Source organism: Catharus ustulatus, chromosome 4, assembly GCF_009819885.2.
Source record: "Catharus ustulatus isolate bCatUst1 chromosome 4, bCatUst1.pri.v2, whole genome shotgun sequence".
Lineage (NCBI taxonomy): Eukaryota > Metazoa > Chordata > Aves > Passeriformes > Turdidae > Catharus > Catharus ustulatus.
In genome coordinates, this window is record NC_046224.1 from 15,461,313 (window position 1) to 15,488,159 (window position 26,847).

At 42.0% G+C, this 26,847-nt stretch overlaps 1 protein-coding gene across 1 annotated transcript in view; it reads left to right on the forward strand.

Moving 5' to 3' along the window:
- Positions 1-26,847, forward strand: part of LOC116995179 (sucrase-isomaltase, intestinal-like) — a gene marked incomplete at its 5' end in the record, with an annotated part of 57,429 nt that overhangs the window by 12,290 nt on the left and 18,292 nt on the right. Inside the window, 10 exons of the mRNA XM_033057585.1 lie at positions 268-364; positions 1,375-1,487; positions 10,295-10,420; positions 11,394-11,525; positions 17,237-17,350; positions 17,461-17,577; positions 17,657-17,741; positions 21,881-21,998; positions 24,835-25,003; positions 25,518-25,634. Of these exons, the coding sequence (XP_032913476.1) occupies positions 268-364; positions 1,375-1,487; positions 10,295-10,420; positions 11,394-11,525; positions 17,237-17,350; positions 17,461-17,577; positions 17,657-17,741; positions 21,881-21,998; positions 24,835-25,003; positions 25,518-25,634 (1,188 nt within the window). The remainder of the gene's footprint in view (positions 1-267; positions 365-1,374; positions 1,488-10,294; positions 10,421-11,393; positions 11,526-17,236; positions 17,351-17,460; positions 17,578-17,656; positions 17,742-21,880; positions 21,999-24,834; positions 25,004-25,517; positions 25,635-26,847) is intronic.

The window sequence follows — 26,847 nt, forward strand, 5'->3', positions numbered from 1 at the left end:
ACTCATGCCATTTTGAAGGGTTTGGCAGAATATCAAAAATGTAACTTGGAAAGACTAAAAAATTCCATTGTGATAAGGCAGGAAAAAATAACTCTTTTCTGTCAATTTGACTTCACACCAATTTAGATTAAAAAATCCCCAACCTTTCAAAATAAATCTCTAACTATGAATGAATTTATTTCCTTGTCTGTGCATATGTATCTACCTAACAAAAGCTACACAAAATGGTAAACTGAAGTCATACCTTGTGTGCTGTTTTTGTTTCAGTCATTTGCCAACCTCTATGGAGTTCACCCTTTCTATATGTGCGTGGAACCAGACTCCAATGCCCACGGTGTTCTCCTTCTGAACTCCAATGCACAAGGTAAAAATATACATGTATTCCCTATATAGACTCCATATAGAAATATGATGGATTAGTAAGTATAAAATACTGTTTCACTGATTGCTTTATCAATGGGATGCGAGTGACTGCACTCTAACTAAGCTTCCTGGACTAATAGATTTTTAAAAGATTTTTCAAAGGGATTTCAGTAGAATGAATTTTTAGCAAGGAATTTGGGCATTTTTAGGCATTTTCATGGAAAATACATTCTCAACTTTTTGTAATGAAAATACATGCAAATAGAGGGAAAAAAGAACGTAGAAGAAATTTCCCCTGAGATTGGCATAACAAAATCAAATCAGTTTAGGTTAGTCCTATATTCTGTCTTTGGAGCATAGTTTTCTATGTTGCCATGGTCACCTTACTGCATTAATCTAGTGGTATAATTTCAGAAAAGGGGAATCTTCACTTAGTCTATAAAATCAGTTTCCCCTGGCAGACAATGGCTTTCAATAAGATTAAAATAGTATAGAGGAACCCTAAACACAAACTTGTTGATCCTTTTTATGTATATGAAACTGAGACAAATGGAGGTATGCAATGTGCTCTGTGGGGTTTCTGTGATTTTTGCTGCTCCATGCCAGTCTGAAAGCAGAGATTACAGAAACACTGGGCAATGGCCTGCCTACCTTCAGGCCCTGTTTGCTCATCCAGTCATACCCACAAGGTGCACAGCAGAGCCCACCAGGCACACACCTAGGATGGATAGGATAGAATAGAGTATTTCAGTTGGAAGAGACATAAAACATACTTGTAGTGCAACTGCCTGAACACTTCAAGGCTGACCAAAAGCTAAACATGTTGCTAAGGCATTGTCCAAATGCCTCTTAAACACTGACAGGCTCGGGGCATCAACAACATCTCTAGGAAGCCTGGTACAGCATTTGACCTCCCTCAGTAAAGTAATGCCTCCTCAAGTTGAGTCTCAGACTTATGTATAGTATAGTGCAGAGCTGGTTTGTACTGAGGACCCTTTTTTTCCCTTTTAGATGTTACTCTGTCTCCAAACCCATCTTTGACTTTCCGCACTATTGGAGGGATCCTCGACTTCTATCTCTTCATGGGACCGACTCCTGAAAGCGTGGTTCAGCAGTACACTGAGGTTAGTAGAAAAGTGCACGTGGCACATGGAGCAGTGCCTTGTAACACAGTCCTATCAGAGGGTAGTGCACCCAGAGCTTTGTCCTGATCCGTTTGTACAAAGCTGTAGCTTCAGATCCATGGGAAAACTGGATTATGCTCAAGCATCTGTGAACAGTCTGTCTGAGCATTGCAGGCTGTTCAGTGCACATCTCCAGCCTTTCCTGCAATCTATCAGGATGGGATGCAGGATGAATGCACTAAAGGGATGTATAGAAAGAAATCTGTCTAAGCTTACTCCTCTCTGGGCCATCACAGTTATAGTCTTTGCTGTATGACATGACTGCATTTTGACACTGCAGGCCAGGAACACAAACTAGGCAGAGCACAGATGGGAATGTTTGGGAACGTCACATATGCTGGATTTCAGAGATATTGAATGGACTTTAAAGTCTTCAAGCCTCTATTTGCCAGTGAAATCTCTTGCTGATTTTGAAGCCATCAGGCTGTTTTTTCACTAATGAAAACCCATATAATTCCATTGAAGTATAAACCCATACAAATGCATTGTACAACAATGCATTTATTGCTGTCTCGTGGAGTGTAACTACTTGCTACCCAGTTGCCCAATGTTTTCCAGAGAACTGAGAATGCACATGCAAATGGCTGATCTGGAAGATTTGCACATGCAAATCTTATCTAGTGAGAACTGTGCAGAAAAAACAGATAACATGTTTTTCCTGGTCACCAAATGATGCTTCAGCTGGGCCTTTCCACAGAAAATTGTGACCTCAGACCCAAGCTGTGTACATAAAGAAATGAGTGTCAAACCTAAAGAGCGTGGAGCAAAGCTGGAGTAAGCATATTACTGTGAGAAGGGGGTCACTGTGCAGGATTAGGCTGCAACTAGGAGGCTGAACAGGGTGGGGCATCCCAGAGCTGGGCACTCAGAGCTCACAGTGAGATGTGCCACCCCTCAAAGGAGCCTGAGCTCTGATCTTTAGAAAACATTTTGTCTTTCTTGGCTTTTTTTAAAGCTCCCCTATCCTATACTTGCCTTATTTTAAAGTGCCTGTATGGGAACAGAAATACTGTGGTTCAGAGTGAGGGAAAAAGGGTTTAGCCCAGAAGGAAGGTATTTTTGGGTTCTGGTTTGGTGAAGGAAGGGATAAGACTTGCTCATGCTGCTGTTTTGGGAAGGTGGGCTTTGCCAAACCTTCCTTTCCCAAGCAGAGGTTCAGGTGCTACCTCCCAGGCAAGTGAGAGGCTGATGGTGCTCCTCCATGTCCTGGAGCAGGAACAACTGCTCTGTTACTTGGAGGGTTCCAGCTCCCTCTGCACATCAACCCCACCAGCTGTCTGTCATGGTTTAACTCCAGCTGGCAACTCAGCCCCAAACAGTAACTCACTCAGTGGGATGGGGGAGAGCATCCAAAGGGTAAAAGTGAGAAAATTCGTGGGTTGAGATAAAGACAGTTTAATGGGTAAAGCAAAACTGTGCATGCAAGCAAGGCAAAACTAGGAATTCATTCACCAGTTCCCAGGAGCAGGAGGGTGTTTAGCCACCCCCAGGAATCGGGGGAATGGCTGAACATGTGACAATTATTGGGGAAGACAAATGCCATCACTCGGAATATCCTGCTCTCCTTTCCTCTTCCCCCAGATTTATGTGCTAAGTATGAAGCCATTTGATATGGGCCATCCCTTTGGTCAGCTGGGCTCTGCTGTCCTGGCTGTGTCCCCTCCCAAGCTCCTTGTGTACCCCCAGCCTCCTCACCGGTGGTGTGGAGTAAGGGGCAAAGAAGGCCTTGACTCTCTGTAGGCACTGCTCAGCAAAATCAAATATATCCCTGAATTATCATCACTATTTCCAGCACAAATCCAAAATACAGCCCATACCAGTAACTATGAAGAAAATTAACTATATTCCAGCTCAAACCAGCACACACCATCTCTGATTCCAGTGCCACAGGGAAAAGTAAAGCATCTTGCCCCCAGGTTGGAGCTTTGATCCCCATTTCAAGGGAGTTAGTGCAGCAGTACGATGGAAATTAGAGCCACGCCTGTTCCTTTTCAAAGTCTTTTACTGGTGTTTGAAGGCAGCATTTCTGTGGCTTAGCAGGTGGTCAGCATCTGAAAATAAAATGAGAGAGTTCTCACTCCCCAGCTGATGGGTAGTGGCAGCTCACTTTCCACCCCTGTCTCTGGAAATGGAGCTGGAGCAAAGCAAACAAGGTAAAGGAAAGCAGTGGGCGTCTCCTAATGAGACATGTCACATGCCAGGACAAAAAAAAATCCCTGTTCTGTATTCTTTGAGCTTGTGCTCAACCCTCTAGGGAATCTTAAAGAATGCATGTTAGTAATTTCAATGTGAAATAATAACTTCTTCAGTAAACATCCTGAAATTCCAAGGTCAAAAATGTTGCAATTACCATATTATTCTCTAGGGTAATAATTTGGCTTTTATGTACAAGATATGTGGGAAGGTGAAGGAGACAGAAAAGACTTTATTTTTCAATTGTCTTTTCTGTCACACTGAGAGGATTTTCCCTGTGCAGTCATTGTCATGCTGTAGGGAAAGAGAAGGGGTAGAGAGGAGAAGTGTGACTGATGTCTGCAAGGTGCTGCTCAGCAGCACGGCTCGGCTCTCTCAGCTGTTTGCAGGGGTCTCCTCTGGGAATTGGTGTTTTGGGAGCTCCTGGCTGCAGAGCCCCTGGTGGGACCAGGTTGCACTGCTGCAGAGCTTGGTGGAGTAGCACTGCCTCCCTCCTGAGCAAGCTCTGCTTTTTGCAGGGACCACTCATTTTATCTCTCCAGGATGGCCCCACTGGCGTGGCAGGGTGGCCAGGTGCCAGCAGGTGCACAGCTGAAACAGCACCCTAGCCTGGCCCTGTCCCCAGTTATCCTGCAGAGCTGGCCAGGGGTGCTGTATCATGTAGAACAGATGAGATATCAGAGGCTCTTAATCCCAGGGTTGATATTCTGTTTTATTCTTAGGCTTCCATGTGGGCAGAGTGGGAGAGGAGGAGGATAAAGTCCCACTTGAGGGCTCAGGTTTTTAAGGGTCAGGAAAGGGGAGGGGATAGCCTTGCCTTCTTGCCAATCCCATCGCAGGGGTCAGTCCATTGGTCTTGCAGGGGTTACAGGGTTAAAGGGACATACCATTCTTAAAGCAGTAGGGTATTGGGTTACAACACACAGCTAACAAGGGAGCTGTTTCCAGAGCAAAGCGCTTTACACCTTTCACAAATGTCTTCAGCCATTGCCTTCAGTGCCACTTCAATGTCTGAGCCACCTCTCTATGCTATGCTTGTTTCTGTGAGAGGTTTAGGAACACAGCTCTGCTCTGTGCTTTCACATGTCCCCACACAAAACAGTGAGTTAGGACAGCTTTGTAACAAAGCTCTTTATTTGGCCTCTGGAGTATGCAAGTTTTCCCACACACCCCTCCAGGTTGTCACCAGCACCCAGGGTGGATTCTTGGCCAGAGCTGCTGGGTCCAGGCTACGCCAAGATCAGGGCTCTTGGCTCTCAGTGTGGTGATAAGGTTGATTGTGTGTGCTCTGCCAAGAGCCACTGCATCCTTGGAGTGAGGACAAGCACCAGCAAAAGCTGTGGTGGCCCTGGATGCCAGCCTGGCCAAGGATAATACCTTTAAATGTGCTCCAAGAGCGAGGCAGGGTGTGAGAAGGGAGCAGAGGTAAATGCTGGTACCTCTGTCCCTCTGCTGTGTGCTGCATGGAGCAGAGGTGAGCTGTAGGATACAGCTGTAGCTGTGGCAGCAGCTATAGGGGATGTGCTGGGCAGGGTCCTGTGGGAAGGAGGAGCCTCCAGCCTGATTCTTCTGCTCCCTCCTGCCCCTGAGCTGTGTGGGGTATTGCTCCTGCCACAGCTGAGACATCTAAGTTTGTCCTGTACAGCTCTCTGTATATGACAGTGATCACATTTTTCTCCTACTGCAGAAGAGGTCTGGTGTGCAGAACAGTTATGTAACACAAATCTCACTTTTAACAGCAAACACCTCAGCTTGCAGGAGGGTGAGAAAGAGCAGTAACAAGCTAAAGAGTTCAGGCACTGACCTGAGGCTGGTGAGGCTCTGCAGCCACACCTAATACAGGCCAACATTGCCAAGACCGCTGGTGGCCTTCCAGAACAGACCAACAGTGCAGAGCAATAGCGTGTGAGCTCCATAACAAGGCACTCAGGAATGTTAGGGTTCAAAAAACAGATATTTAATAGCTCTTGGTAAAGGCCATGAATTTGTTATTTTATCACAAATTATCCAGTAACAAGCTACGAGTGAGCAAACTGTAAGTCTCCTAATTCTCTTTGGAGAGAAAATTGCTGGTTTGCCTCTTCCTGACAGAAGTGTGGCTGAGTTACAGGTGTAAGGGACCTCAGTCCACTCTCCTACTGGAGAGGTAACATGGGGAACCTGCTTGAGCATAGATTTTATCACATATGATTCAGTGAGGGTCTTGCAGCTGAATTTCCCAAGAAGGAATAAACAGCTGATAATTGTTTTGTGCAGCAAAAATCAAGATTTGAAGATCTTGGTGTTGAAAAATCCTTAATTTTTTGTTGTTGTGAGCATCTTCTTTATGGTTCAGCAGCTGCAGGGGCTTTCTTTTTGCTCTCATAAATCAAATCTTAGTCTCTGTTAGCAGACTGAGAGGGAAGGTTACCCTCTAACTGACTAGGTGCCCACAGCACTCAGCTGCTTGCCTCAGTCGTAGCAGATGAGGTGGGTACAGATCCGTGGGCCATAGGAGACCTGTGGAATTTAGCCACTGTGTAACTATACAGAAGCACTAAACCCAGTGCCTTAGCCCACCTGGCTTTTATGGTTTCCTCCTGTAACTCCTCTCTGAAGAAAGGGAGTTGGAGCAAATATCAAGCTTCAGAAATCATTTTGTGTGGCTAATTAACTCAATAAAGTTAGCAATCTACATTGCTGGACATCTCAGCTCCTTTTGTGAGCACAGGAAACAGTACCTCTCTCCAGCCCCTGTGGTATATAGGCATAACTCTGCAGCTGAGTCTCTCTCATCAAAGTCTTTGGTCATAGTGTTAACAGAATAGGATCCTGATTTCTCTGTAGAACTTATAACCTAGTTCATATAATTTATGCTTATTTTTAATAAATTAATTTAATTTAAATATTAATAACATTTTTTGTCCAATAATCCAACACAGGGAAAATGAATACAGATCACCTGCTCCCTAGACACAGGTTATATCTGTTAGATATACCTGTTTGCACTGAACTTCAATCTTATCACAAAATGCTTCCAAGGGTGCCTCCTCAATGCATCAGCTCTCAGGTGGCTCTGAAAAAGTGGAAAAAAACCCACAAAATGCTAAGTTAGGTAAACATGGAAAAGCTAACAGTGAATTTATTAAACACCAGGAAAGCAAGTGCAGGAAGAATTCTGGAACAGAATACAGGATTTTTTAAATTTTTTTTTTTTACTCTTTCTGCACTACCATACTTTTGCACTTTCTTTCCCCCCCTCATTTTGGATACCCCACATGTTTGCTGTTTCTCCATTTTTCTCCCTCAGTTTCCCTGCCATATCCCATCTACCTTTTCTGATTCTATAGGAGTCAATTTTGCCAAGCAGGCTTTGTCTGGCTGCTGCACTTTCTGTTCATTTGTATGCAGAATGCAACTGTATGAATTAACTAGATCCTAAATATACATCAAATCCAACTTGAGTTTTCAGGTTTGCAAAATTACATTCCTGCCTCTGCTGATCCATCTGTGAGTGGGTACCATATGTCAGTTACTTTATCAGGAAGCTTCAGGGGGATCCATTAGAGAGAGTCCACAACATAATTAGAAAAAAGAACATTTGTTTTCCCAGCTGCCTTGTTTTCATCCTTCCTCTTCAAATATTCTGCTGGTTTCAATTAAGCTCACCATAGATGCACTGGCCTGGTGAACCTGGAGAACTAATTGCTTTAAAAAATTAGTATCTTCCTTGCAATGTGGATATTTTTCTGTTGGTTTAGCTGTAATCCCAAGCTCCTTAAGGATTGCTGTCACAAAATACTGTCTCACTCTGTGGTCTACAGTGACACAGCACCATCCCATAAGGTGAGCAGGTGAACCTAGCAACCTCCAGTGCTGGGGAAATGCCCTTTTGGAAGGGCTCTGACTGACACACCAGTGGCCACAGCTCCTCCTCCAGCCTACTGCTCTCCACCTGGATACTTGATAGGTGGAAGAAGCCAATCCCCATCCAGCTCTTGAAATGCATTCTATTGGCAATGTTCCAGACTGACTGTCCTCCCCAGCCAGGAGTGACCCGTGGTATCACAGGACCCAGAGCAGAGCTGCTCAGCAGTTCCACTGTCTCTGCCCAGGCTGGTCACCCCTTTCCCATTTCCCAGCCTGCTTGGGAAGAGGCAGCAGATGCCATGCAGAAATCCTGCCAGGGCACAGGGCTCTGCATTTAGCTGCAGGATTAATATTTATCAGCCAGTTTTCCCTATTTCTCTTGTCCAAGATGAGAAGCCTGTGCACAAAACATTTTATTTCATTAGGGAGTTCTTTTGTTTTGGTCTGTTTTTTAACCTTCTTTCTAGAGGTCATTCTCTGTTTATAGTAGAGAAAGCAAGGGCAAAATATGCATCTGCTTTAGAAGCACAAAATGGTGGGTTCACAAAGCTCATCCTGCAGTCTTTGCTGATCTAAAACAAGCTCTGCTGCCTCCTCAGATGAGAATTAGAGACTCAGAATTTATCCTTAACATGCTGAGTGTGGATGTGACAGAGAAGACTTCTTGCCCTGATGCTTGCCATGCTGTGTTGGACACCTTGGTGCTGGCTCACAAGTCGTCTGGGAGATAGAACTGAGCCATCACACTCCATTCAGCCCTCCAGGGAAAACCCCAACAGAGCTTGAAAGATGGTCTGGGTGACCAAGTGTGTCCACAGATTCTGGGAAAAAAGCTGATGACATGTGCAAGGAGATGGGATAGCACCAGGTAGTTTTGGCATGTGCCTGCCCACAGCAGTGTGCAGGGGAAGCTGAGTGCCTCTGTGGCTGGAGCATGCTGCTGAGAGCTGCTCTTGCTTCTTCTGAAAACTCCAGCCTCCAGCTGAACTGGAGGAGAAGTAGGTGTTGAGGAGGATCAGGAAAGTTAAGCCTGGTGGGACAGGACAAGCAGCAGATGTACAGGGCAGCTGTGCTGATCAGCCAGTGCTGCACCTGGAGACACCAAGGCATTAACCTCACCAGGGGTTATGGCCTCCTTATGGTTTTGCTTATGTGAAACAGCAGCACCTCAGCAAGTGAAAGCACACTGTAGCCAAATTTGTAATGTTTGACTGTGTGTTCCTGAGCCTTTCTTGTTTGAAAGCAATTTACCCAGTGTGTTTCCAAGCTCAGGGGCATTGAAAACATCCTCAGCTTTTCTCTGCCTCTCTCCCACATGTGGTTTTCTGTCTGATGCACTTTGTCCATCCGTGTACTGATGCTCTAACATGTGATGTATTTTAGAGCAATTTCAAGTTCAGCCTTGCTTTCCCAGGCCAGGCTCTTCTTACAGAAAATCCCATAGGAAGGTGTGCCTTTGTAAAATGCATCTCCAGAGAGTTTAGCAATGCAATAGACACAGACTGCCAGAAGTGCCTTGTTTTATTTATTTAAAGTAGATGGGGTTTAGCTGCCAATATGCAAGTTTTGTTGTTTTTCACTTCTTAGCGTAATTATAACTCCTAACTGTGGAGATCCACAAGGAAATAAGGCAAGAACTGTTATTTAGCCAAAGGGGGACAATAGCTGCAGCTGATTAATAAGTCATGGGTGCTTACTAGCAACTAGATTTTCATGTATTGCCTGCAAAGGTGTTAGAAATACAAATCAAAGGTTAGTTTCATTGGATATAACTGAAGTAAGGATTTCAGGAGATGTCCCCCAGAAAACACTGGTGTGTACAAAGCCAGATTTCAGCTTATTTGCAGAACAGACACATCGTGATTGCCCACTGCTCACCCAGGTTACCACAGCAGCTCTCACCAGATGCAGAGCAGAGTGCCTTGCTTCCCTGTGCTTTCAATTGAGTTTCCTCATGCCATTTACAGATGGATTACATTCAGACAGTGGAAATCAAATATTTATAAAATCATATTTAACTCATTACCTTGTGTTTCAGTTGAAAATTTCAGGACCAAATAGTAACTCTGGCTTTGAAAAGGGTTGTCAGTGCCTGGCAACACAAGGCTGTGGGCCAGCAATGACAGTAGTCAGCCATAAGTAACTGATTTTCATCAGATTGGTGTGTAAATATGATTAAAACTTCAGAGAGCTCAAATAAATATCAGACTCTTGAGAAGTTAGTTCAGCTGGACGTGGCAAGAGAAGTTTGTAAAGCTTGTGTTGCTGTGTGTTGTTGGAGATTTGCCTTCTGTTGACCAAGGGGTTTGTGGACTTGTCATGAATCTGGTGGCATGAAGATCCATGCTGGATTTCTGCTGGCATGTGCCCTGTGAGTGAAGGCATGTGCTGCTGTGCAGAGGCTGAGACCACAGCTAACACTAACCTAGCTTTTATACACCATGTCTTCCACTGGGGTGTTCTTAGAAGTGATGCTCAGTGTTGGTGCTCTTGGAGTCTCTGTGGAGGGCAAGGATCCACCAGGAGAGGTACCAACCATGCTGTGCTGAGAGCCACTCAGAGACAGGAATGAGTATTTAATGGGCGTGTGATGTCTGTGCCCTGGGCTTTGTGCCTTAAATGATCTGGAGGCCTCTCCTGGTGTTTCAGAATAACTTCTTTTCCTCTCCTTCCTTGTGTTTACGTATTTCTCATTCCTGCTGCAGGCCATTGGACGCCCACACATGCCAGCCTACTGGTCTCTGGGATTCCAGCTCTCCCGCTGGGGCTACGGCAGCCTGGATGTTTTAAAGGAAACTGTGGATCGCATGAAGCGCTACGACATCCCATATGTAAGTTTGAATTCTTCACTGTGTCTGCTAATCTTACACTCTGAAGTGAGGTGAATAGAATTATAATGGAGGAAAAATACTTACCTTACAAAGAGAATTCATAGTCTTATGTAGTGGGTTTGCATGCAGTATCCTCATAATGCTTAAAAGAACATTTAAAGTGGGCTGTGAACAAGATGTTTAAGTGCTGCTCTTGGCTGCATAGCAAGTGATTCTGGTGTGGATTTGTTGTTATGCAGTATGAAGTGCTGGCATTTTAAAAACAAATAATGAAAAAACTTCTGATGCAGATCATTGCAAAATAGTTGCTAAACTTGGGCTTCTACATTTTCTTGTAGTCCATTGCTAGGATTACAATGACAATCTCTTAGGTTTCATTACATACATTAGTTGCCTTTTAGAAATGCAGTTGCATACATTCTGATTTCTGTATTAGATACTTCAGTCATAGAATCACCGAATAGTTGGAGTTGGAAGAAACCATTAAAGGCCACCTAATCCAACCCCCCCTGCAATGAGGAGGAGCATCTTCAACTAAATCAAGCTGCTCAGAGTCCCATCCAGCTTAATCTTGAATGTCTCTAGGGATGGGACATTCACCATCTACCTGTGCAACCATTGTAAAAAAATTCCTTCCTTTATATATCTAGTCTGAATCTACACTCCTTTAGCTTACAGCCATCATCCCTCGTCCTATTGTTACAGACCCTATCAAAAAGTCTGACTCCAACTTTCTTACAAGCCCCCTCTAGATATTTAAAGACTTCAGTAAGTTCTCCCCAGAGCCTTTTCTTCTCCAGGCTGAACAGCCCTGTCTGTCTCAGCCTGTCCTCATAGCAGAGGTGCTCCAGCCCTTCTGATCATTTTTGTGGCCATCCTCTAGACTTGCTCCAACACATCCAGTCTTCCCTGTCTGAGTACTCCAGAGCTGGACGAAGTATTGATGTAATTTTTTTACTTTAAAAATATTTAGGATGTCCAACATTATGATATTGACTACATGGAACGTCGCCTGGACTTTACCTATGATAAAGTGAAATTTGCTGGTCTGCCAGAGTTCATGAAGGAGCTGAAGAAGAATGGAAAGCACAATGTTGTGATTCTGGTAAACTAACAATGTTGCTAACTATTTCTCAATTTATAAGAACTATTCACAGCATAGTCTTTATAGCAGTACCTAGGTGCTAACACATGTATACTAATGTAGCAGATTTTCCATTTTCTCATATGTTGACAAAAGCTGAAGAACAATTTCTCACAGATTTGATTTTTAAAAGTGTTGTCTTTAGTTGATATCTCTCTACCAGTATCATCTCTATACCAAAACATTAATTCTCTGTCACTTTTCCCCCACTGAGTTATGAGAAATTTTGCCCCTGAGTTGACATGAGATTGCTTTTATGCAATTCTTTCCCTGAAATGAACAAATTAATTTAATACACATACAAAAATAGCTAAATAGCGGAAAAAACCCCTATTCCTAATCATTCTGAAAGCTATTAACTACAATTCGAGTTTCCGTGTACTTACTTTTTATCTTAAGTTTAGTGTTAGAGATGATTACCTGTATGCAAATTTGTGGAAAATGTATGTTCAACCTCTAACCAATATTGGCATATGGCCAAATGAACTACAGTAATTTCATGACTATAAGGCGCACCCTTTTGACTAAAATTTTGATTGAAACCTGGAAGTACACCTTCTAATCCGGTGCGCGTTATGCATGCACAAGTTCAGAAATTTGCCAACCCAGAAGTCCGAGCCGTGAACCAAGCTGTGAACCATGAGAGCCTCCTGAGCTGTGCCAGCCGCAAGAGCCGCAAGCCGAGCCGCGAGCCGAACCACAAACTGTGAGAGCTGCGCCAGCCGCGAGAGCCGTGCCAGCCGTGAGAGCCACGAGAGCCACGTGAGCCGTGAGAACCATGGGAGCCGCGTGAGCCGTGCCAGCGGCAAGAGCCACGCCAGCCGCGAGAGCCGCGCCAGCCACGAGAACCACGCCAACCGCATGAGCCGTGAGAGCTGCGTGAGCCGCGCCAGCTGTGAGAGCCACAAGAACCGCGTGAGCCGCACCAGCTGCGAGAGCCACGAGAGCCGCGTGAGCCACAAGAGCCACGAGAGCCGCGTGAGCTGTGCCAACCGTGAGAGCCACGCCAGCCATGCCAACCGCAAGAGCCGCGCCAGCCGCGAGAACCACGAGAGCCGCATGAGCTGTGCCAGCCGCAAGAACCGCAAGAGCCATGCCAGCCGCGAGAGCCATGAGAGCCGCGTGAACCGTGCCAGCCATGCCAGCCGAGAGAGCCGCGAGAGCCACGAGAGCCACGTGAGCCGTGCCAGCCGCAAGAGACACGCCAGCCACCCCAGCCGGCGCCGGGGGCAGGCAAGGGAGCTGGGGCCCACAGCACAGGGAGTGCGCCTGGGGCTGCGTTTAAAGGCTACACCGATCTGTGAAAAATGTTTGCAAATTGAGCACCTGCCAGTAAACACCACGATCGTGCGATTCCGTTACTAATTCGTTACTTTGTTCCGCACGGATCCTCGCTGCAAAAAAAGAATGCGCCTTATCGTCCAGTGCGCCTTATATATGGACAAAGTTTGGAAATTTTCCGACACCCAGAAGTGCGCCTTATAATCTGGTGCGCCTTATGGCTGTGAAATTACTGTAATTTTGATACAAGTGAAAATTGGAGTTTTCCATTTTTCCCAGTAAATTTTTCCAACAAAATTTGCTGTTTCTCTCCAGCACTTCCTTGTACATGTCCTTGTGCCAAAATGACTCTGTCACAACAGCTAAGTGAGCACTAATGATGGCAAGGAAACTGGAGACCAATTTAATCAAAATTTAAGTAAAGATGAAAATAGATTAAGAAATTTAATAAAATCCATTGATCTTGCTCTCCAGGGTCCCCCAGCAACTTAGCAGTAGGAGGGCTGCACTCCCCAGAGCAGGCTGCAGTTTGTTCTCCATAACCACTGGGGACAGGATAGGAAGAAAAGCATTTTAAATTGCAGTAGGACAGATTCAAGGCAAACATTAGGGTAAAGCTGCCTGTCTGCAAGCTGAGCTGAGCTACTGACAGCTGCTGGGGCCAGATACCTCTCATGGTTTGGGCTGAGCTGAGCCAGCAGCCACAGGGGAAGGAGGAGGGGACAATCCCACAGAGCTCCTCTCAGGACTTTTTGCTGTAACTGTAGTTTTGTAATCTGTTTTCTACCTAAATGGTGAGTTTATCTCTTTCATTAGGGTACTATTGTCCTTACCTGCAACTGCTAATCTCTCACCCTTCTATTTTCTTTCTCGATACACTGATTCAAATAAGTGTGTTCTCCCTCAGCCTAATGGACAGGTCACCAATGTTCAGACCCTGTCAATCCAGTCCTTTTAGTATAAGGGCCCTGTTCCTGTTCTTACCCTGGAGGTCTTGTCAAAGGCTTATGGAGACACAGACTGAACAGCAGAGCCCTGAATTGGTACAGTTCCTCTTTCATTTGTGCTAGTGTATCTGGAGTCAAGATAAGCAAAAGCTACTGCAGTTTCCTCATCTAAAAGTCACATTATCTTGTTAATGGATAAAGGCAGAAGTGCCTCCCCTTGTCCTTATTCCTTCTTCACAATTTGTTGTGAAATTGTGAATATGACTGAGGATGATGCGCTAGTCAGCACCATAGACAGCTATATCAGTATATTTTCTTTTTAGTTGGGAGTTTTCTGATAGTTTCTTTAAAAGTACCTTTTATTATTTGCCTAATCTTTGCTTTGGTGTACTATAATTCCATTTACTACTAGGAATCTCAAAAAAACCCCATGCAGGCCAAGTGATCAATTACATATTGATAATGGAAACAGCAGTCTATGCAGTGAATGCTGCTTGCTAGCAATTTGTCCCTAAAGATACCTTCCCCTGAAGGTTCCATTCTGAGAAGCTTGGGGTTGCAGCAGTGAAATCTGTTTCCATCAGTGAATGTTCAAGGCACAGCATTTAAATATAACAGATTACTAAGTCACTTTGATGGAGAAAAACTTTAAGACAAAAATAGACCCAAATTGAATGGATACATCATTGTAAATAACTAAGCAGTAGTGAGCACACTTGCTGTCAGGACTGTTTGATCTTTCTAATTCTTAGGCAGTTTAGGCTCTCGTAACTGCAATACTGCTCTAAAAATGATCCAATCTCTTAGAGCTGTAACATTAAATACCTCATGCCTATTTATTGGTTTATCTCAAAATAGTTTGCAAAACATTAATATAGGAGCAAAATACCAGGAGTTTGGGGTAGCTCTTCCTATCCACTCTTGCCTTTGAGTGAATACATGGTGGTCATCTCTTTTTCATTAATGCTTGGTTATCTCCAGTTGTTTTGCACTTCCTATTGGGTATGAAGCTACAGGCAAGCAGTCTTGGTTTAGTGGGTGAGCTGCACTATATTCTTCCTTATGAGTTTAACTTCAATGAAATTTTTAAAGCCTTTTTCTGAGATGGCACATTCTGCAGCAGTGCAGGGAGGTGTTGCTATATAAATTCAGCTGTTAGACAAATGCAAGGAATATAGCAACTCTGAATTAATACAGTGAGCTAATGGGAATCCAGATAGGAAGCCTTTCTTTCATCCTTGTACTAACCTGAAACTAAGGCCTGTCTTCTGCTCTAGTTCTTTAACCAAACTTGTGAAAAAAGGACAAAAGCTGAGCCAATCTGTCCTTTCAACTGTATCAGAACAGATATGTTCTTTAGAAACAAAGAAATTCTAAAGTAACAATGACTGCATTGAAAAATTCTAAACATTTTTACTAAAGAGGATCTTTAATGAAAGACCTTTTATGCCATCTATTAAATCATACCAAAAATAGAAACAGCTAGAAATGACATAAGTGACGAAGTACTTAAAAGTCAAAAGCAACATGCTCATGATTCAAAACTGTGCTTGATGTCTTTACCATTTTTAAGTTCATTTTTGTGAGCTGTAGAGGCAAAAATTTCCAGAGATGAGTTTTTATGGATGTGCATCAAAATATATGTTTGGGTTGGGGCCACAGGTGGAAGTGCATCAGTCTGGGTACATGATGGCTGCTCTCAGGTCTTTAGGCAGTCAGCTGGAGTTAAGGATGCTCAGCACTTCTTCCCCAAAATACTAAAAAGATGAGTGAAGGTTTAACAGGCATGTAACTCCTTCCCCACAAACAACCCCTGCATGCATAGAGAGGTTTTGTTTTCTTTAGGGCAATACTAAGCCTGCATAATGTATTAGATTTATGCACTGGAATAACCTTTCAGCTGAAGGGAACTATAAGTTTGGATTAGGAGTAGCTAATTAAGCTGATGACTTCTAGCCTTCAAGTCCCTTGAGAGGCATCTTTACCACAATTATAAGATAATTATTGCAGATGGACAGTTTTCTCTTTTGCAAAGTTGGACTATTGAAGAAGTTAAAAATGTAATGGACAGTTATAGTCCTTATGGAGGTGACACTAGAGCTAGATGAAGTTAAACAGAATTTCACACTTGAAGTAGGGATTTAGCTGTAGCTGTTGCTGAGGCATGGAAGAATATACTTCCCTCACCAGAGCTGTAGCTATTGGAGGGCTCACAAGTAAATCAAGCAATTAATTCGGGTATTTAAATGAGATTTAAACAAACCTTTAAAGCAACTTACCATTTGGGGTCTGATACTTTTTTCTTCTCAAGACATTTATTAGTTAGACTTCTGTCATATTTTGATGAATGTTCACATAAATTATTACACATGCTACAACAGAGTGGAAGAATTGTTTCAATGTTTTTTTTATCCATTGTGTTTCATATCTGTAAAGTTTTGCCTAAAGCAGAACCTGAGGAAGTAAGATTTTCTAAGGAGAAAGTAAAGAGTTCCCTTCTAAAATGGCTTTATCTGTTCTAAAAAACACAAAGCAGATAGATGCTTCCAATTAGGGATGCATTGTAAAATGCACTTAACTCCTTTTGGTTGCAGCTGACTGCTGGGAAGAGTTGCAGAATACCTTTTCATTCACTGACATCTCAAAGTATTCCAAACTTTATTACTTTCCTGCATGGTGGGTGGGTCTCGATCATCCCCAGGAGCTGATCAGGCTCACTTCGGATCAGCTTGGTGGCTACTGCTGGTCATCCTGAAGCAGAGAATTTGATGGTGTCAATATCACTGGCAGCAGTGAAAAGGGGCAGAAAAGGACAAGCTGTGGGGTGTGAAATGCTGTGGTCTTGGTGTCTGGGGAGAACAGAGGTGTAAGGCCTCACAGACAAGTGTGAATTGGGTTACTCTGCATCAGACTGGCATAAAGCATCCTTGTCCAACACTGGTTTGGAATGGAGGGCTATCAGAGCCCTTTTGAGGTTAGATGTGTCTAACTTCAAGCCTCTTGAATAGTTATTCAAGCATTGAGCTGTTGATGCTGAGGCAGCTGGAATAAGGATTGCCGTGGAGGAAACCCAGAGGTGCTCAAGTGTGGGAATGCCCAGCATTGCACCCAGTCAAGAGCAGAGACCTTGGTGGAGGGGGAGTAAAATCCAGTGCCTCTCTGAAGTAATTTGAACATAGAAAGTCTCATAAAAAATAAACATGAGGGTATTTAGTCATTTCACATTGCTTTTGCCTTACACAAGAAATACTCATGACATATCCTTAATGACTTTTTCTAAATTATTATGTGATCTCAACTCTTATTAAATTTTAATGCTGTTTCCTTCCAATATTTTTGTAATCAGCATTAAGAACATGAACCAAAGTTTTCTAAAATATACAAATAGAAGAGTAATTGTTACCTCTGGGATTGCAATAAAGGAAGTGTAATTGCTGTTTTCAGGACCCTTTCATAACCAAGGATGAGGAGCCAGGCACTTACAGAGCTTATGAACTCGGCCAGGAAATGGGAGTGTGGGTGAACAACTCTGATGGTGTGACTCCTGCTGTTGGGCAGGTGGGTTTTTAAATTTTGTGATGTATTTTGTCTAGTGCTGCTTCAAAACAATAAAGCAGCAGTGTAATAGAAATGAGAAAATAACCGGGATTTCCGTATGTAACCCTTAGGCCTGGCCTCCTGGCGATTCTGTGTTTCCTGACTACACCAACCCCAGGACAGTGGAATGGTGGACCCAGCTGTGTCTGGAGCTTAAGGATGTCCTTGACTACGATGGGATCTGGATTGTATGTCTCATTATATCTGCCCTCCCTTCTTTAAAAAAAAGAAAATTAAGATTTTCACATCTTACTCTCTTTATTAAAGGATATGAACGAACCCTCCAATTTCATGAGAGGCCAGATGCCTGGATGTTCTGAAAATGAACTCAATTACCCTCCTTACACTCCTAGTAAGTATAATAGCATAATTTCATTGCCATGAAATATTTATTAATATTATAATTTTCATTTATATTTTATATAATATTATATTATATTTTATAACAATAATAATATTATAATTTCATTGGGGAGGTTTTTTTTGTTTGTTTCTTTGGTTTTCTGGTTTGTTTTGTTTTAAACCTGGATAGGCTATATTTTAGGGGGAAAAAAATTCCATTCTCTCATTTTCCATCTTTCCCTGCCCCTTCTGGATGCTCAGTTACATATTTGTTCAAGACTCCAGTGGCTCAGCTTTGGTGAAGTATCAAAAGCAATCACTTTCCTCTGTCCAAGGTTCTGCCTTGAAACAGGACTAGAAAAAGGACCTTTCCAGCCATTCTCTGAGCAACTGGTCCACATCAGAAAAAGGGCACGATACCTATATACTGTAACTCAGCTACAGACTCATGGAGTAACCCTTCTGCCTTGCCACTGCTGGTCTCAGAGATGGGCAGCTTCTGCCTTCTCACAAACCATCACAAGAGAGATGGTATCTCCCTGGTGCCTTAGTTCAATACATTTCCTTTCTCTTAGGAAAGAAATTTTCACTGTGTTACTAGAAATGGGCTAAAAATAAGTTTTAAAATGTCTAAGCCTATGGGAGACCTACAGGAATGGGAAAATCTCTTCCAGCAGCTGAGTTAATTATATGCTCATTCTTCCCAGGAAGTCATGAGTACCTATGATTATTGTCAGTGGTGTGGCAGTTAATCCAGCCAACATTTCCCCAGGACAGCCCAGCTGCCTGAACAATGTTAGTATGCAGCAGGAAGATAATACCTGAGAGTTGGAGTATTGGCAGTGGAGTAATGGAAATGTCCCTTTTTCCCTTCAGGCTCTTGTACTCATGAAACTTCTAAATTGTCTTTATTAAATTGCAATTTTTTTTAAAAAATTGAATATAAGAGAAACATAAACATAACAAACATGACAACATATTAGAAAGTGATTGTAAATTTTTGAAAGCAGAAGCAGGGCTTTTAATGATGATTTGGGTGTTTGCTCTTTTTGGGGGTAACCACTCCATACTGACCCTGTGGGGTTCAAAGCCCAGGAACTGATGAGAATTTCCATCTTTGCCTTAAACTACCTTCATTTTTTGTTAGCCTTCAGAGCTGCAAAAAAGGTGTGAGACACTGGGTAAACTGGCCAAAAGAGCAGAGCTCTTCACAAATAAAGGACTGAGAGTGAACTCATGCAGTGGCTTCTGAGCCATGCAGTTGAGCTTTGTGAAGATTAGCATTGAAATCTGAGCTACTAGAAGGGACTCACACCTAGAGGCCTATGTGATATGTAAGAACACTGAGAGATACTGAAGACAGGTGTGTTTTGAGCCCAGTTTCTCTGACTTGACTCATGCACATATGCCCCTACTTCTACTTGTGTCTCAGTGTTAGAATGATATCATAGAACCATTGAAGGGACCTTCAAAACCGTCTTGTTCCACCCCCCTACCATGGGCAGGGATACCAGACCAGGCTGCTCTAAGGTCTTCCCAGAGACTTCCCTGGTATTGGTCTCCCTTCTGCAGCCAGGATCCCTAAGCATTACATCCCAGCATGTAGGGAATCTATTTTGAACCAGTTTTTAAGGGCTTTCCACTTTATAGAATAGGTGCCTGTTCCTAGCTGTCCAAGCCCTCAACTTATGTAGGTATGAGAGGTGACCTAAACTGTTTAGTCTAGTAATACATTTGGACCTCCCTGGGGTTAGCAGAGCTCTGGGAACTCACTATTGTCTTAGGTCGTTTCACTTGTGCAAGTCCCAGTCTCAGACCCTCAGGCTTTTTGCCAGTGTAGCCTTCAACCTCCTTTCTAAATTTTATAACCATGATTACACATAACCATGGTTTGAACTTCTAAAGCCAGATGTCCTTCAAATCAATTTTCTATAAAACATTTTATACTGAAGATTAATATGCAATTGTAAAATAATCAGTATTACTGAGGCAGAATACAAAATACTCAGAATAAGAATGAAACATGAACCTATGATTCATGTCGTAGCATTTTCTCTCCTATCCCACCTTAAATTTATGGGGCTAATAATCAAGAGCCACTGGGACATTAAGTATGACTTTCCTCAGAAACTTCAAAGTTTTCAAAGTCTTCTTCAAAGACATATCGGTCAAAGTTACTTGGAAATTGCCTATAAATTATTTTTGATGTAGATCGCACACATTGGAGTCTTTGTGTCTAAAGATCCAAACACAAGGATTGTAGCTGTAGTGGCACAGCAGGATTGAGAGGCTAATGGAGTTTCAAGTACAGAGAAATTGTGATAATGAACTGCAACCATACAGGAAGTGTGATTAGGCAGGGAGATTGCTTGTTCTTGGAGAAATATTTACAATAATGCATGCACCTAATTAAGCATGAATACAAAGGATTTTTGAGAATTCTTTTTTCTTTTTTTTGAGACAATTTTATTGCATTTGCAACTCCATCTCTAAAAATAAATACAATGTTATCTTGGTTTGAAAGACAGGTGTCTGCTAAGGAAGGCAGGAGCCTCCCTTGGAATGGAAAATGTAAAACCCCCTCCTTGAAGTTATTATAATTTTGAAATTGAGGGTCTCTCAGGCAAAGATATGAGAATAGGAATAGCATTTCTTTACTGGTGTGTATGATAAAGCAAACAAACAACAACAGCTGCAGCATTGACACCAACCAGAGCAGGAACCCAGGGACCCTTCCTGGCTGTGGACACTTTCCCTTGGTGCAGTTCCGGGCACGGCCAGCAGGGGTGCTGTGGGCTCACGGCCGGGCAGGGCCTGTGTGGTGATTCCCCCGCGCCTGCAGGGGGCACTGTGGGGAGGGGAGCACGCGGGAATGGCGGCTGGGCCCGAACAGGCAGGGATGGAGGAGAGGCCTTGGTTCTAAAAACCCCTGGGGCAGCCAATCCCAGTGCCCAGACGGGAAGGGATGGAGGAGAGGCTTTGCTTTATGTTATAAATTCACTAGAAATTATGATCTCTCTCCAATGATTATTTATTAATAGAAAAAGCAGCAAGCAAACAGCGCTGGGTGTGCCAGGGGGGTCACTGCTCCACCAATGATGCATTAGCATTAGTTTCACCTTTTTATTTATATGAGTTTCGTTTTCCCGGTATCCGCCATCTTCTTTCGTTTCCTTGATTCTACATCAATGGTTACCTTCTGCGGAGGCGTTGGCTGTTACTAGGGGGTCATTTGCCCTCTTTCGGTGGTCTTTTAAATGAAGGCTCGCTGTCTTCCTCAGTCTTTTTCTTGACCTTTTCTTTCTGCATGTGTACTTATCAGCTGTTTATATATCTGCAGTTATTTGCTTAGTATAGTTTTCATAATTTGCTTAATTTTTGTTCTATGCAAGCAAATATACACAGGTTTCTTATTTTTTGTGCGGATGGGCATAACCACAAGCAAGCAGATGTGACCACAAGTTCCTTATTGCTGTGCAAGCAGACATTATTCCATGCTTTATCTGACTTCCTTAAAATTAACTTTTTATAATTTATTAAGTATGTAGTCGTTAGTGTTTTCTAGCAACTTATGGGAAAAAATTCCCTTACAAGTAAAAAGGAACAAAAGGACAGAAACCTAACCCCCAAGAAATGTATAAACTATCTGCCCTGCCCTGCTGAACTTCATGTGGCATTTTATGGTGATAACCTGAAGAGGATGGAAATTTTTTAGCACCAAATGGGTTTTGCCAGAATTTCTTTGATATGGGATCAAAGAACCAGGCAGTGTCTATGCAATATTTTTGCTGTTAACTAAAACTTGTTGTTGTGTAAAAGAATATATTCTTAATTCAGCAAAGCAGAAATTTTCTTTCTGACTATTACTTACTGAATACATGACACCTATACAGATGTTTTGAATTTCTGGGCATAGAACTTGAAAATAATTATCAGTGTTTACTCAATCCTTTCCCCTCTCAAAGGGCACGTGCCTGCCTGCAAACAAGTATTTGTAACTATGTGCTAACCTCAAATGAGTGCTGGTCCAGCGCTTCAGCTTTTCTCCTTCCCAAACCTTTTGGTGTTTTCACCCCTAAATGTGTAGAAATTTGAAGACATTTGAATTGTGATGTATATGATTTTACAGAATGATTTTATCATTCTCAGGCATCTCTGATCGTTCCCTGGCGGAAAAGACCCTGTGTCCTGACTCCAAGACTTACCTTGGAGACCATTACAACACACACTCTCTCTTTGGCTGGTCACAGACAGAACCAACTTTCAAGTAAGTTTTCTAAATATTTCTAATCAGATTCCAAGTGATAAAAATGCATTTTAAAAGCCACTGATGTTAGCTGGAAAATCTGTAATAGTATTTAATAAGAAACAGACCCATGTTTCATTTTATTGTTTGCCATTTAGTAGTAAGAAGTTTCAAGGAAAATAGAACCTTGTAAAAAGAAACAGAATCCTTTCTAATTTTACTTTCCTCAGCTAAATCAGGATGTGTGTGTAGGGCCCAAGTTTTCAGCTACTGCTTTTGTTTATCTAGAGCAAGATTCTCCTGTGCTCTGTTAGAGCTTCTCATGAGCGCTTGCAGCAGAAACAGCCTTGTGTGGTGTCAGGGGTATTTATCTGTCCCTTCACTATTGTGGTAGAGGAGTTTCTGTCACTGTCAATGGAGAATCCAAACTGTACAGGTCCCCTGGCTGCTTCTGGAGCTGCCTCTGGCTCCTGGCAGGCCGTGTTTTGCAAATTGGCTTGGGGCTCAGTTGGTTCGGGAGGTTAGAGCTGCATTGCAGCACAGTTGCTGTCAGCTACTGTAAAACTCATTTTGCAGCTGGGAAGCACTCAGAGCCAGCTTACGCAGGCAGACTGTTGCTGTGGAAAGCTAGCTGTTGGATTAAATGAAATGGGCAAATCATGCCTTTTCCAGCAGGGATTGAGCTAAAACACTAGGAAATTTAATAACACAATGGAAGAGCCAAAGCAGGGGTCCATGTGTGGCCTATTTCAGCATTTAGCACTCATTTTTAGAAGCTGGATTCTGATAGCATCCAGAGGACATGGTTAAGTGAGCTAATTCTGCTGTTTATGCATTTCTACTTTATATGCCAAGTCCAGGGCAAAGGAAGCCCTGGGAAAAATCAGAAGTAGTTGGCCAGCTCTTATGGGCCTGGCTGAAGCACAGTTCAGCTTTTGAGAGAAAGAACAGGAAGCCCTTGAACCCTGGACTTCTTACCATGGTTTTTGGGCCCCTATTTCCCAGTCATTGAAGAGATCCTCCCAACAAACTTATTTTGCTTGGCCAAATGTGGAGATGACAACCAAAAGTATATGCAGAGGTTGATTTTGCTGCAAAACTGGGAAACTTTGGTGAAGTATTTTTTGTAAATATTCATTTGGGTTTCTCAAGTACATTTCTTTTCAAGGCTGGTTGTATATCCTTTCTGCAATCACTCTTCACAAAAAATATATGAAATGAAATTACTGACAGGAATATTTAGTACCCAGCATCAATTACAGGATATTGGATGAAAATGAATGACAACTTCATAATCGTATGAAAAAAACAATTCTAAGAATTATTCTAAGGCAGACAGAGAATAGGAAATGTGTCATCTGGCCTATGTCAAACGGCTTGAATTTGAATACATAAACTAGCAGCAATCAGTTTGTGCATAGCTAAATGCCAAGAGTTATTTGCACATGATATTCTGTAGATAATTTATATCAACAAATGCATTTGACAACATTAGGACCTGTTCTGCAGTGTTTCATGAAAGACTGAAATTATTCAATAAATTACTTGTTACAAATTGTTTATGCAGATCTGGATCATAGTTGAGTTGATCTGATATTGCTCTCATTAGCACCTGTATTTGCAAATGGAGCCAAAGACAGCCAGAGGAGAGCACTCCTGCTCAAGACATCCATGAAAGGGTCCAAAATAACATCTATACAAAGCACACAGAGTATTGTGCAGTTATTGGCCTAACAGTGCACCTGCGAATCAGAACCAGCAGGTCCCTCGTGGTAAGGTTGATACATTCAGTCTTCCAAGAAAGCTGCTGGGCTTTTGCAAGTGTTGAAGCACTTTAAAGTCTCTGTGCCATTATAGACCACGAGCAAACACTAGGCCATTATGAATATGGGTGAAAGAACTCTTGATGAAATCTCATTAAGAAAAGGAAGAAAGAAGGAGATGGTGAACAACATGACTAATATTTCATGCTAGAATTTCCCAGAGAATCTAAATTGTGTTGCCCATATTATATTAAAGCAGAGTGGAATTTGAGTTCCTGCAATATAAAATTCTGCAATTTATAATTATGTATGAAGAGGATCCTCTTATAAGGAATTTTGTAATAGATTTGTAAGTAAGGCACATTCCTTAATTTTCTGGTGATGCAGCAAAATTATTTTCAAAAAGCAAAGATAAATTAATTGTACCACTAATGCTGTAATGAAACCTCATATATCAAAACTGACAGGAAACCAGAGAAAATACTACAGAGATGGGGTGGCATTTTGGATGATTACAGGTTTGCTTTCTATATTGATTATTTATTTTTTATAAGATGTTTAGCTATAATTTTAATATTTTTGTGCAGTTTTTGTTTTTTGGTTTTTGTGTTTTGTTGGGGTTCTTTATGTTTTTAAATCCTGGGTATTGGAACTTTGTTTACGAATACAAATCTCTAAATAAATCCTGTGTTAAAAAGATACCTATCATATTGTGTTTTAGGAACTCATCAGACACTTAATTAAATATAGAAAGAAAATTATGATTTGACTATTCCTTTTGAGACACTGCTGAGAATAAATTAAACACAAATTATTATTTAGGAAGATTAAAAATACCTGAGACAAATTGTTTAGTTAGATACAGATAGATTTATTTTTGTTTCTTTGTTTGTTTTTTTTGTTTTGACCACTGCATAAATCTTCCTTTTATTTGCAGATTTGCAGCCGCATTTTCATGTGATCAGGGACTACAATAATAATTGTTTCATGAATAATACCCTTGCAGATAAAATTGTGCCTGAGTGCTCAGGTTGATTATAAAATGTTTTGCTTGCCATTCTGGTTTTTGATAATCTTGTTGCATTTCTTTGCAGTGTTGTCCAGCAGGCCACTGGAAAGAGGGCATTTGTCCTGAGTCGGTCCACGTTCGTTGGCAGTGGGAAGCATGGTGGTCACTGGCTCGGTGACAACTTCTCTCAGTGGAAGGACCTGCGCCGCTCAATCGTTGGAATCCTGGAATTCAACCTCTTTGGCATTCCTTATGTAAGTCTGGCATCCTCTGGGCAGGTGGTGGCTTATGCACAGTATCACTTCAAATTAACTCAAATGTTTTCTGATACAAGCCACTTAAGGTGGCCAGCAGTAAGCCACAGCCTAAGGAACTACAGATTAAAAGGCTAAATGTCAGTCTTGGCTGCTGAAGAGAAACAAAAACAGCACTGCGAGATTCAGACTGACTTAATGTATGCCATCCAAAACCCATCTCTTTGTATTATGTATGTTATGATTAGGGCCACTTCATATATTTCTGGGTTTGCAAGTTGGGATGGAGAATTTGTAGAAGTATTAAAATACAGTCAGATCTTTCACAGTGAACTTAATGCTCTAGGAGACAGTACAGCCTCAGTCACAGATAAATTTGTGTCATTATAGAGCATTCTTATAAAGTAATTGGAAACAGGATTCCTTTCAAAAATTATTTTTATCAGTAGATTTCTGTAGTCTCTCATTTTTGGGCCTCAGTGACAATCACAAACACAATTTTATTTTTCCTTAGATTGGTGCTGATATCTGCGGGTTTAACTACAACACTACCTACGAACTCTGCCTGCGCTGGATGCAGGTTGGCTCTTTCTATCCGTTTTCCAGAAATCACAATGCAGAGGGAAACAGCGTAAGTAAACAAAGTTACATAAAGCTGTAGCCTATGATTACAGTTATGTGGGACAGTAATTTGTACTACTTTCTCCAAAATTAACCTGCCATTCTTGGGTAAACTAGAGCAGTGAGTGAAAAGGAGTGCTGCACCAAGAGCAGGAATTACACAGTGAAATATAAATTTTTCCTATCCGTAAAGTAAAGATAACATAGAAATGCTGGTCTTCTCACACTGTTTGTAAGATTCATCTGTTTCATCTTTTACCTACTGAAACCCAAGTTTTATATAAGAGCCAGTGAGTGTCAGTGTATCTTGCTACCCCCTTAATTGCTACAACTTTTGTTTCAATACTTCTGTAATTACAGCAAGTTTTGCAGGGAGGGGAGAGAGATCATTATACATCATCCTTGCTGTTTAAAAGCAAGTTACAAAAATGTGAGAATTCCAAGGAGAGGCACCAATAGTGACATCGTTATCAGCCAAGAGACAACCAAGACCAGAAAAGGCTAATGAGCCCATGAGATGAATGAAAAAGTGCAGCCTTAGTCCAAATCCATGTCCTGGTTTCAACATCATAAAAGTACTTAAAGACTTGTGGCAAACAGCAAGAAGTATCAGGTTTTTTCTAGCTATGAAGTTTGAAGGTCTTGTAGCCTTTGTAATTATTCTGTTTATCTGCAAACGTGATGAAATGGTTCTGCTTGTTCAAGAAATGTTTAGGTTTTTTTTCCTTCTGATCCGTCTGTGCAATGCTCACAGCTCAGGTTATTTGCTAACCTTCAGTTTCTTTGAAGTTGCATCATCAAAATGCTGCAATATTTGCACTCCCAGGAAGACCTTTGTCTCGGCATGAAAGTATGATGGATGCTCAGCAATTGAGCAAATGCAGGAATAATAAACTATTGTGCTACCATTAAGAGGACCAGAAATTAGCCTGTAGATCCCTGAGGTATTTCTTTGTAGGAGAACTTATGTCTGTGAGGTATTAGCTGTTGCTGTTGTAAAATATTTATTTTCTATTTGCCTCTTCACTAAAGTTAGTGATATGCATGTATGTGGTTGCTTGGCTCTGTGAGCATGCAAACAGAGTCTGACCTGGGTGAGTGGATATCAATCTCATATGTACAATTTAATAAACAAGAAGAGAGTAGTGGTCTATATGATGGGTGCTGAAGGTCAGAGATATATTTGGTTTTGTTGGATTGCTTAAATTCATTTAAAATATTAT